The sequence below is a fragment of the Stegastes partitus genome, unplaced genomic scaffold (genome assembly GCF_000690725.1).
Source record: "Stegastes partitus isolate 25-593 unplaced genomic scaffold, Stegastes_partitus-1.0.2 Scaffold111, whole genome shotgun sequence".
NCBI classification, from domain to species: domain Eukaryota; kingdom Metazoa; phylum Chordata; class Actinopteri; family Pomacentridae; genus Stegastes; species Stegastes partitus.
Window position 1 is genome coordinate 25,378 of NW_007577842.1, and position 13,042 is coordinate 38,419.

Here is a 13,042-nt window from a genome sequence, read left to right on the forward strand (position 1 = left end):
TATAGCCTGTGTTTGTGATCTTACCCTGTGTGAGCGGCGTGGGCACAGTGACCTGGGCTCCATCCAGACTGCAGAGGTGACCACAGGGGTCCAGGGTCACCACCCCTCCTGTTATATTGACAATGAGGAGAGTGTCAGGGTTAAGCTTTTCTTTGAGCTTTTCAAGTTTTAAACTGTGATTCAAAACAACATCCCACAATCCGGTGTATTTCCCAATTGAAAGATGGCTCCTTAATCTTCCTTCATCATAACATCTACATAAAACCATACCATTTCCATTGTCACTGAAGGGCTTTCTGCTGAAAGGTAATAATTATCCAAAATGTGCCACACAAAAACAACATTGAGAGCATACTTAATCACTTAGTTCCTCTGTGTGTCTTCAAAGAGTCTTTACTTTCAACCACCCTAAACAGTGTACTGACAGATATCCAGCTCAATAGTTTGCCCTCTCTTAGATTACACTCTTAAGATGGTGTATTATGATAATTACATTTGATTCTGGAGTAGTGTTGTTATAATAATCATCTTCAAACAAGAAAGAAGATGCTTACATGTATTTACTGACTGAGATAGCATTTGTTTTCTGTGGATTCAGTGGTTTAAACAAAACTAACAATCATAGACTGAACTGAGATTAAAAGCTTGTTAATTCAAGGTGGAGCCATTTGCACATGTAAACACACTCTGCAGTTCATAAAAGATAATGTTTTAAATCAGAGATGTGCCAATATGATGAAGTCCCAAACTGACACCAACCTTCATTGATGATGAGGCAGTGCTCCGACTCAATGCCAGGCCCCTCTATTGTGATATCTTGAGGAACTGGAGCATCATCTCTGCCTATACGGGTTACCCCTGAAACATCAAGGTATCCACTTTAATAATCCGTAGAATACAGAAATATAAGCAATATAGATTCATAACTGCGATTGACAAGCCGTGAGAATCTGCACATCTCTGTAGAACTGACTTCTCTTCGCATTTTCGCAAGGGAATAAAACTGAGGCCCAAGTCTGTCTCATATGAGTGGCCTACTTTTCATACTTTCAATTAGTATTATGGATTTGAACTGACTGGTTATTCTTAAATAGGCACATTGTGGAGAAAAATAGACCCTCAGTTTTCCTTAAATGTCTTGTCCACATTGTTGGCATTCCTTACTGACATGGAAGGGCACGCCGAGCTGGGAGAAAGTGAATACAAACTTAAAATGTCACAGTACTCCAACATTACAATTAGCCTCTGTACTGCATTTCTAATCTTTATTCTAATGCTATTCATACAGCTGAATGTATTGTGGCCAAAATCACCCTCATCCTTATTGAGCAGCCATTTTTTTCTGCTTTTGTTCATGTGGACACTTTAGGCCACAGTTGATACTTTGTCATCCTGAAGTTGCCCTTTTAAAACATATAAATCTTTTCATATATAGTATTTAGATATTTTTTCATTGCATATGCTTTAGGAACATAATGAGAGTTTTGTGATCCATGTGAGAATGTATGAGAGTCACCGCTGTTATCCATCTAAGGATGGATATTTACCACCTTTTAAAGCTTTAAATCTGATCTCAGGCAGTTTGTATTCTGCTATCTGCAGGCTCCTGAATAGTAATCAGCAGTACAAGCGTATCTGACTTTATCATGTTGTAGATCTGTGCTCGGATTGCTTCTCTCTCGTGTGTTTGGCCAACCAGCTAGAATAATAATGAAGCTGTGGCACCTGTGGCTTGTTGAACTGATGAGTGTGTGTGTGTAGGAGAGCTAGTAAAGAAGAAGGAGTACAAGACACCTGTGGATGGCTGATGATAGATAAACTATAAATATCTATAAATACAGCCCAGTGTAGTAGGGAACTTTATCCCATGGGTCTGTATGTGTGCACACATACTATACAACCTGTGTGCCAGTAACTGCAGGATGCATTTTGTTATGAATAAGAAACAGATCGAACTGATTTAAATAGCGCATTCCAAAGGCACACTGTGGAGTTCAGTCTTTCAATTTAATGAAGTGGGTGCTTTACTTTGCTGCATAAAACACAGCCATAAAACCATGCAGTGTGTGTCATCTGTGTTACTGCTGTTTGGGTTGGAGTCTGCTAGCAAAGTGTTGTCTTCATATTTATATGATTAACTGTGGGTTCAGTGGGACTATTTTCATGCTAGGTGACAATAAACAGAAATAAGCAGGGATCTGGTTGGAGTAGCTTGTTTTAATACCTGTTTTTAGCCTGAACAAACCCATGCAAGGAACCAGTGTTGGTTCCCTATTGTGACTTCAATGCAGCCCAGCGTTGAGTTTTGCGTTCCCCTTGCCCTACCCCCACCCTGACTCTCTAGTAACCATAGAAATAAAGTGACTGGTGTGCAGGGAGAGGGCAAAAAGAAGGCAGAATTAGAGCGGGGAAAGGCCCGGCAGCAAAGCAAAGAGAGTGGGATAAGGAGGGGATCGTAAAGATCTGGTTTCACTACAGGTCAGAGCTTTACATGACTGGTGAGAAAGTACATTTGAAGATTTAATGATCCGCGGACTTCAGGGATGTAGGTAAAAATGGATGGCTACTGCATGACCTGGTAATCCAACCCAATGTATATGTGTTTCTATACTTGTGTGAGTGTGCATTACCTTCTTTCAGTGGCAGCAGGGTGATAGCCACACTCAGCCTCCCACTACCCAGGCTAACCAGATGAGGCGTAGCCGTCTGGACCTTTAACCCCTTCCCCGTGTCGATCAAGTCCAGGGGTGGAGACTACAAGCATCAGTCACAGTGGAAAGGTCAATGAGGTACAACATTTATTTATTTCGTACACGTTTCATTTTTGTAAGACTAAAATGAGAGAAATTTTAAACTTAAAGCATTTGTGACAAACGGTATACAATGTGCAGTTGTATGTGTATGTTCTCTCACCTTGGGTTCAACTGGAGACATCTGATCTGACTCCGGTTGGAACATCATCTCAGATTCCTGTACACACACACACACACACACACACACATCCAAACATACAAATATTCTGTAAATGTAAGCACAAACAATGTAGACATGCAGGAGTAAGACCACTCAAGTGCACAAAAGTTGCACACGTCTGCACTGAATGACCATACACATAGCTACACTCAAATGCAGTGCACAAAAACGCACTAAAGTGGAAAATAAAGTGCTCATGGCATACCCAGCTGCCACATGTGAGGAACTCTCACTCTGAAAGTGCTCCAAGGAGAAAATACCACTTGAGAGGAGAAAAACACACACACATGCACAAAAGCTTGGTTTTTTTTGCAGTGGGAAGAACTGGTGGAAATGTTCCATGAAAACAGACTTCCCACGACTTGCTGGTTACGGCTTGCAATCACACTGCTTTGACTGTGTCCGTGTGTAAAAGACAGACAGAGTAACATATGATGTGTGTGAGGTAAGTGTGTGCGTGAATACATATGAGGAAAAGTGTGTGCATGTGACAGACAGGGCTTTGGCATGTGCGTTACATAAAATATCTTGTTTCAGCTTTGATCCAACTTGTAGCAGGATCACAGGATAACAAATGACATAGCTGTTTCACTCTCAACTAGTCTTGTGACAACTACTCCCCAAATTACCATGAAATTGGATAGATATTCATGGTCACCAGAGGGTGGTTCCTGCTAATTCAATGACCTTTTGATAACGTTAAAGCCAAAATTCCAACAAGAAATACCAGTCTGCTCCATGAAATTTATCACGCATCAAGAGAATGACTTTGGACAACCTATTAGCTTTCTCCTTATGCCACAGGTCAAATGTCAAGGTACATGTCCTGATCTGACAGGCTGGATATGTTGATCCATTAATGTTCCCAGCAAGCTGAACCGTTGCTTTTCTTAAGCATCCACCTCAGAGCAAACTCACAAAGACCAAAGGTGTGGTTTAATTGCAACCACTACAAATTTGTATCAATTTAGTTTTAAATGAAGGTGGCATCAAGTTCAACAGTTTTACAATGGGCCAGAATATGCTGGAAACCAATGAAAACCTAGATTGACATAAAAGATGGAGTATGACAATCTTTGAAGAGGAATGAAAACAGAGCAAGATGAAAGGAAGAAAAATCAAAAATGCCTCAAGAATGTGTGTGCACTGTATGTGTGTCTGAGTAAACACACTCAGATCCTTTGCCAAGGACAACCCCTGCAGTACCCTGCAATTCAACAGAGCTCAAACACTCTTGCTACCATTTGTGTGTCCACATACAATCAAAGACACAAGCTGATGCACACACACCCACATGGATGAGTGAAATGCTTCTCACCAAAGCAGAGATGATTACAGCGTATAGGAAACCACAGCTACCACATCTTGTTTTCCACCTCCTGTCGTTTCTTTTTCTCTTCCTCTTCCCCCTCCTCTCTATCTTCCATTTCCTCCATATTATCCTGCAGTGATCTCTTAATAAATCAAAATTAGACACCTCAGACAAGCTGACACAATTTCCAAACGCTTTTCCTTCCGCTTCCTTTCCTTCACTGAAGTGCTCTTTTACATTTTTTCATTTGTTTTACAAGCTCTACAACCTACTTGTGTTCTTGTCTTCTCGTCTTCCCTCTGTCTTTTCTGCGCTTCTACTTTTCCATGTCCTGTCCTCCTTAATCTCAGTCTCCTCTTTTTCCTTTCTTTCCTCCAATCACCAGCAAAGGAAATGCACATCAAACTCTGTAGCTCTGTACCACGTCCTGTAATTCAGCACCAGTTTCCTTTCTGAAGTCACATCCGTGTGCTGCTTTGACACCCTCATTGCCTTTAAAACACACGCACACTTGCAATTCAGCTACCCTTACAACCCCTATCCACACACAAAAATCCACAAATAAGGTCACACATCAGCTTTTTATGCTATCGCACAAAGATATGGGCACTGCATTCCACTGATTTTTTTTTTTCCAGCACTGGTGTAGACAAAGCAAATACGCTGCATATGATGGCAACAACATGTTACAGAGAGCTGCAGAAAAATGGAGGTCAAGCCAATTTCAAAGTTTAAAGACGACTATTCTCTCCTCTTGCTTTTATGCTGTTAGTCCTTGCTGACCTCCTTGACTCTCCCCCTCTGTCTCTCTCTCAAAAAGAGCTTCCATCATTCCTTCTTATTGTCTTTCCTTTGCTCATTCTCTTTCACCAGGTAAGTTCCAGTCTAGGCAGGTCAAGACAAGTCTGTGGCCTTGTTTGCTTTGGTTAAAGCAGAGCAGTGAGGCGTGTCAACCCCCCATTCTAGATATCCAGATTCACAATCTTAGATTCAAACACCAAACCCAATGCTATCAGGAAATTTGAACCAGAAAGCTAAAGGATGAGATTACTGGAACCAAGTATTCTCCTGCATGTACACTGATCAGCCACAACATTAAAACCACCTGCCTAATATTGTGGAAGTCCCTTTTGTGTCTCTAAAACAGCTCTGACCCATCAGAATTTCTGACTTCTGAGAGTGTTCCTGTAATGTTTGGCATCAGGATGTTAGCAGAAGTTCTTTTGGGTTCGATAGGTTGCAGCGTGGATCAGACTTGTTCCCTCAGATGTTAAATAAGATTGGGATCTGGGACGTTTGGAGGCCGGTTCAATGCTTCGGGCTTGTTGCCATGTTCCTTGAACCGTTCCTAAGCAGTTTTTGTGGCGTGGCAGAGTGCAGTCTGGGATTGTTGTTGTCTGTGGTCTGCAACACTGTTTAATTAGGTGGTACGTGTCAAAGTAACATCCACATGAATGCCAGGACCAAAGGTTTCCCAGCAGAACGTTGCACTGTAGCAGGATGGTCACTGTTATTCACTTCACCTCGCAGTGGTTTTAATGTTGCAGCTGATGGTTTTGAAAGTAGAAATCTGTAAACGCACAAGTAGTATTGTGAATTTACATTTATATTTGCTTCTCTAGCCTTCGAAACTGCTTTATTCAATGATTATCTGGAATGTGAAAGGAGTTGCGACAAACCTAGAACTGTCACCCGACTCTGCAGTGCCCCTCAGCTTTAGCTTTCTAGCATCTTTCAACTTTTGGTCTTATGTAGCTTAACTGTTATGATTTAATCTGACCACTCTCATCAAGCTGATTTTAAACTGCAGCAGGTAGGATGAACTGGCTTCCAGTTACCTGACCAGCACCAAACAGTTGACAGATAAATTTACCAAACTGGTCAACATTGGGGCTGCAAGGTGGCTCAGTGGTTCGCACCGTTGCCTCGCAGCAAGAAGGTTGCCGGTTCCCGTCCCAGTGAGGACACTGGGATCTTTCTGCATGGAGTTTGCATATTCTCCCCATGCAGCATGGGTTCTCTCTGGGTTCTCTGGCTTCCTCCCACAAGGTCCAAAAACATGTTGAGGTTAATTGGTGATTCTAAATTGTCCGTAGGTGTGAATGTGAGTGTGCTTGGTTGTCTGTCTCTCAGTGTAGCCCTGTGATAGACTGGCGACCTGTCCAGGGTGTCCCCTGCCTTCGCTCTAAGTCAGCTAGGATAGGCTCTAGCCCCCTGCGACCTGAGTGCAGATTAAGTGTGTATAGATAATGGATGGGTGGATGGGCAACATTGTGGAGCATTTACTAGCTTAGGAAACAAATAAAGTTTCCTTCAACACTGGCGCCATAACGTAATATACAGTATCTTACTGTTTACAGTGTTTTCCCCAAGTGGCTGAACGAGATGTGGTCCATTAGGAGTAAGGACAGCTAATGTCTACACACCGGGGACAATCATTCACATGAAACAAGCAAATCATTTACTACAATATACCTTGTTAAGATTTGATTGTACATTGTATAATTGCTTGACCATATGAAATTAATATTACCAAGTCAGTAATCGGGCAAAAATACAGTTGTGGATTGTATTAATTTTTCCTTTTTTGAGGTGATGCTATGGTCGCAAAGGAATGCGCAACATAGTTTCCATGATGGTGCTACAAAACCCTTAATCAGCAATCATTAGCAACCAGTAACGACATCAGTTACTGGGAAACGTTACTAATGATACAGTTTCCATGTCAAAATCCTAATTTCAGTATGTTTAAATTGTACAACTATTAAAATTTCAGCATTTTTCTGATGTATTCTGATCCAGCAGTAACTTAACAGGATGCCACATTTCCACTACAGCTACAACAAAGTTTAATGACAATATTTTTTAATCTGTATGTAACATTTGATTCATGATTTGTTGTCAGGCTACAATTCAAACAGAGGACTTATTTAAACTTCATTTTTTTAAAACTGAGATTTAACAGTCAAATGAAGACAAACCATAGAGTGCAGATAGATATGAAGGTCTTCATTTAATAAATGAGAATACAATGTTGGCATGATGTGCTCAAAAGTACATTGGCAGATATAGCTTCTACCTTAATGTAAAAAAAAACAACAAAAAAAACACTCCTGTGCTCTTTTGCCAGGATAACTTCTCTCATAATGCAAGATGGGAAACATACTCATTTGTTGGAATGCAAACAGCTATCCAGTAGGATATATACCCAAGCAGGCTGACTTGAAGAAAGTCCAATACAGTACACTTCAGCACTTCATCACAAACTAGCTCCTGGAATGGAATGTGAAGCACTGGGACACTTTTCAAAGGTAAATGTTTCTTTTTATGGGAAACTTGACGAATGGGAAAATATCCTACACGCACAGCTCTGACCTACTTTTAATGCGAAGTTTAATCCAAAATCTAAAATACACCCCAAACTTTCAATATGTGAAAACTGCCTGAAGCAAGTTCATAAATACACAATGCTCTTATAATCACAAGGACAAAAGTACAAGAAAGTGCATACACACACAATCTTGCTTTGATCCCATCTGTGGAGCAGCTGAGTCTCCCCCAAAATGCTCTATATTCACCCTGCACCTGGAGACAGAGACGAGGATAGACAGAAAGAGGCAGAAATGTGGGGTGATGGAAAAAGAGAAAGTGATGGAAGATAGAGAGAGGACTCATAAAAGCACAAACCCAGCTCTCTCAGACTGTTTCATCTCACCCATTTACTTTCTTCATCCCCCTCTTTCATCCTTCTGTTGAGTTCTTCTTTTTGCATTTCTTTACATCTGTTGTGTCTTTCTGTCTGTTTCAATTACCTTCTGCATAAACTGTCTGTTTCTGTTGCAGGCTGCATTCTCAAAACTGCATCTTGGGACAAATGCAATTGTTGTAAATGTTTCTCATTCGGAACAGATTGTTTTAGTGTTGCGAGTTGGAACGATTCAGCCTCTTGCATGTGTCATTATGTCTGTTTTTATTCAACAAAAAACAGTTCACTGTAGACACCGTTTTTACATCTGGCTTCATGGGTTATATTTTTAATTTGGTAGTTTTTTTTAGAAAGTAAAATAGGATTTTTCTAATTGCTTTTGTCTGTATCCGAACTTGAATACCAAATAATTGAAATAGTGGCAATGATATCATCAGCAACTTGATGAACTGTTTGGCTTTGAGATAAAACTACCAGTGCAGGTAACAGAGAGCCCTAAACTGTACAACATGCAACAGACAAAGCACTCTTTTCTACTTTTAATGCAGATATTTGATGCTTGCCATCTGTTTTCTCTGAGCATGGGGCTGCTTTATTGACGTAGTTTACATTGACCTTAGGATAAAAGGAGGCATCTACTCAAGATGATGGCTAGGGGCTGAGATACAAACTTATGGAGACGAGAAGAGGAATAATGATTAGCTTTCAGTCATATTTAATTATTTTTGTTATTATTTATTATTTTCCATGTCTCATTTGTTTAAAATGGTTCTCTCTATGTTTTGCGTGTACTTGCTTTTCTCTCCTCTGCCTTTATCTCTCTTTTTCTCCATCTTTCTGTCTCTCACTAACATCCCCTCCCCTTACATTCCAGCGTTACCCTCTCCTCCTCCCACCTGACAAAGCCAGCATTGTATCGCAGATGCTGTTTAATATGGAGTCCCTCTCTCAGTGTCCCTCATATGGGGCAACTCATAAGGCTAAATAGGGTTATCTTCCTCCCTGCTCTTCACGTGCTCCGAGTGTGTGTGTAGTAATGCCTTCAACAAGATTTTATTTAGGCTAATATGTCCCTTATGTATGTATGCACACATAGCATGCTTTACATCTCTGTCCCACATAAGAAACTCCGAAATATCTCTGAGTGTGTGCAAGCATGTGACTCGAGTTGTGTCTGTGTCTGTGTGTGTGTACTTTAGTAAAATCTCTGAAAGCTGATTAACCCAACTTGACCTTTCACCCCTGCAAAAACACAACAAATACCCACCACACTGGAACTCTCTCACAGTCCTTTTGCCATTTTTTTTCTTTTTTCTATCATTCAACAAAGTGCAAGATCCTCACAGGAAAGAAAGTCCATTGTTATTGCAGCTGACTCAAAGGTGGAGGAAATCTAACTTGAATTTCTATCGAGGGTGTGTGTGTCTGTGGAAAAGCCCAGATTACTTTAACTGCCATATGCAGGGGATCAACTGATGTTTGGGTTTCCAAGGGGCCGGATATGACAGAGAGACACAGAGGGACAGTAGTTTGGTAGAGGGACATAACATAGTAATATAGCTCATGTGGGGAACTGAACTGTGACGGCTGGATAGAAAAGATAACAGAAGAAAGAAATTGAGTGTGTGGGTGAGTCAGGAGACAAAAAAAAAAGTGGGGGGTTGGGTGGATTGGATCAAAACACATATCTAGAAGGAAAAGAGATTAATAGTGAAGTGAAAACAAAAATTCCCCATGTTGCACCACTGGCCTCCAAACATAATATCATTCTGCACTAATGAAAATACAGGCCGTTACCTTCATAAATCAACATTACATGCAGCATCCCAAGTATTTAGCTATTAGACGATAAATGCTCCAGAAGCAGACAGTACCTTCAAATCAACTTCCACCTTTTCCAACTTTTTAAAACACATAAGTAGCACACACTCCACATGGCTGAAAATGTAGCATACACAAGATTTTTCAGTATGAGGTATAAGATACTGATAACAGTATTTGTGTCTTGCTTCCTTGTGACGGTATGGCATCCTCCTGGTTTCCACATCACGACCAACTTGACAGGTATAATGCTTTTAACACTGGCTCAGCACTCTGACGGCAGCATTGCTGTCATGAAACCACATATGGAAATTTAAACTTGGAGCAAGTTTGAATTTGACCAATATTTCTCATGTGACACTGTCTATGGCAGTTTTTCATGTATGTGTGTGTGTGTGTGTGTTGTTTTTTTTTTTGTAAAGTGATATAGATACATAGCTATCTGGTTTTAGTATTGTGGTTGGACACACCAAAGACCATAAGGATCTGCAGCTATAAAGCACAGCATACAACTTGTTTCCAGACACCGTAACTGATAGGACCACCTTCACATAACATAAACGCAGCATTGCATATTTCTTTGCTCAATGGGAAATCAAAAGTATATGTCAAGCCAGTTTAGATACACATGGTTTGATTTAATGCTCTTCTACATACACTACAGACAAACACAGGCCTACACTTCATCCATACTAATAAATCTGAGCTGCTGCTGAGTAGGAAGTGATCTGGCCCCTTCATCTTTCTTATGCATATTTGCTGATTTCAAAGTTAGGCTAAGGTCAAGTAAGAATTATGTTGTGTTCAGTGACTCCATAAAACAGATTTGGATTTCTCATCTGACTCATGAATCAAAGAATCTCTTTCAAACTTACAATATCCTACATTCCATTCATAATCAGTCAAAGCACAACTCTGATTTGGTCTGTTACAGGCCTCATAACATCTCTGTGTAATCTCTACTCACTTCTTCAGGTATTTTTGTAATTGTGAGCAATAGTATATTTAAAAAAAACCTAACACATCAGCAGCCTTGTCTTTATTTATTTTTTTTTTTTATTATCATTAAATGATCATGCACAAAACGCCACGATTTCTGCTGTGACTATTTTTTTTAATCTGCTGCTCAGAAACAAACAAAACTTTCCCTGTATTTAATTCTCTGTGGACAAAATCTGTAATTAAAGCCGGATTAGATTACAGCTCACTTAAGAAGCAAAGACTGTAGCTCACTGCGATCTGGATTAGACATAGTGGACACACCGAAAGAATTTAAGAGAACTTCCAAATTTAGAAAAACACATTAGGATTTTTTCTTTTTTTTTTTAAAGTCTTAGGTACAAACTTGCTTACCATTATTGAAGCGGGACTGGCCACTTCTGTCATCATGCAGAAAAGGGCGCAATTACGCAGCGGCTCCAAAATCGAGAATTGTGTCCTCTGACCAAACTCCCCCAAAATATTGTGCTATTTCTGCCTTTGTTGTGATCACAGTCTCTGTCTTGACAGCGGATACATTCCCCGTGCAGCATGGGCAACCTGTGGATGTCTAGGAAAGACTTGTAATCCTGTGTCACATTTACGCACACCAGCGCACACTCCAAACATACACAAGCGTAAAAAAAGCCGGCGGCTCCAGCCAATCGCGACGTGTAAAGGAATGCAACAACAGCTGGAAGTAGAACTGTAGCGGGAACAAGGGGAGGGAGTCTCTCTCTCTCTCTCTCTCTCTCTCTCTCTCTCTCTCTCTCTCTGTCTCTCTCTGTGCTTCTTTCACTTTGGCCTACTCACACACACAGCATAATGTGCAGGTGTTAACAGACCTACACTTGACCTCTCATCATAAATGGTTCAAAGAGAAAAGCCTTCAAACTGACAAAGACAGAGAGACAAGGGGAGAGGAGAGAAAGGGAGAGAAAGAAAGAAAAAGAGAGAAAAAGAGGGATAGACAGACAGGGCATTCTTTCAGACCTACTTGGCAGCTGATGATAAGAAACAACCATGAGAAGCATGTTTAACTAATGATATTACAACAGCATTGCAGTCTAGCCTCCCTTGGAAGGACACAATCCAGTCCTGGTATGTAAGTTTTGATTAGAGATAGATCCAGACTGGTGTACAAATAGAGTTAAATCATGCAACTGGCAATGGGAACATTAAAAGGGTTAGAAAATTAAAGCAGAGAGGCCAGCTTTCCTTTGCAACACGAGACTATAATTCCATTTAGAGAGTAACAGGCCTGTTACAATAAAGTCAATCCAAAGCCCACTATAAGGAGTCACACTTCAACGATTATTTCATTATCATCTTGTAGTGAACGTGAGTGGATTAATCTCATTTAGAAAATCTTTAAAGAATAGGTTAAAATCTGGAATAGAAGTAAATTCGGAGGGGGGCACATTCTCCAGTCAAGTGAAAATGATGTGACTTTTAATTCCATCATAAATTGCCACAGGAGGAGCATTTTTCTTGTGTGTAACCAAAACCCCTGGCATACCTCAGGGGCACAGGTGCAAGACAGATTCAATGTGAACGCCCCTCACGACAGGAACACACCAAGCAGCCCGAGAGAATGTGAAGTTAATGAACCGAGCAGCATCGACATTTTAACAAACATGTATTGGTTTCTTCCCTGGCAACACATTGTTAAAGTGCTTTATGTAAAATGTAAAAGAATATTAATATTCTTTGATTATCTGGCCTATGCAGCATGACACACGGAGAACTGTGTAAGCAGTGAATGGCTGCTCTTTGCATGTTATGTGCACCATTTGAAAAATCTCGGCTGCATGTCGAGTCATGCTTCGGTCTGAAGACACCATGAGGTATGAATAGATGCCATCAGGTCTGTATCAGAAGCAGGCGGCGTTATTTGGCAGTGTTTTCAGCATTCTTCACAGTTCACAACAGAAATTACATAAAGCAAACAGCATGGTTATTCAGAGCCATAATATAACTGAAGTCGTGCAGAACGTTGTTTGGGCTGTGCACATGAACCAGCTGGAACGTAATGCATGAAGTGTTTTTATGGTTGGAAAATGATAAACGTAGTTCTGAAAATGGTCCTCTGGTTAGGACTGAGGTCAAGGGTTTGCCTGCAAACACAAACACAAACGCTCAAAAGCGCACGCCGACATATGCATATCTATGGAAGCAGCATTGTCTTATCTCTCACAGAGCGGATCCCTTTATGGATAAACAGGAAGAGAGCTTGGGCACCCAGCCCTGCT

At 40.7% G+C, this 13,042-nt stretch overlaps 1 protein-coding gene across 1 annotated transcript in view; it reads right to left on the minus strand.

The window, feature by feature from the left end:
- LOC103354549 (pleckstrin homology-like domain family B member 2) overlaps positions 1-11,372 on the minus strand; it is a gene marked incomplete at its 3' end in the record, with an annotated part of 35,128 nt that extends 23,756 nt beyond the window's left edge. Inside the window, exons 1-5 of the mRNA XM_008277966.1 lie at positions 11,166-11,372; positions 2,914-2,970; positions 2,631-2,754; positions 760-858; positions 25-108 (exon numbers count right to left, since the gene is read on the minus strand). Of these exons, the coding sequence (XP_008276188.1) occupies positions 25-108; positions 760-858; positions 2,631-2,754; positions 2,914-2,970; positions 11,166-11,201 (400 nt within the window). The remainder of the gene's footprint in view (positions 1-24; positions 109-759; positions 859-2,630; positions 2,755-2,913; positions 2,971-11,165) is intronic.
- Between the last annotated feature and the right edge of the window lie 1,670 nt (positions 11,373-13,042).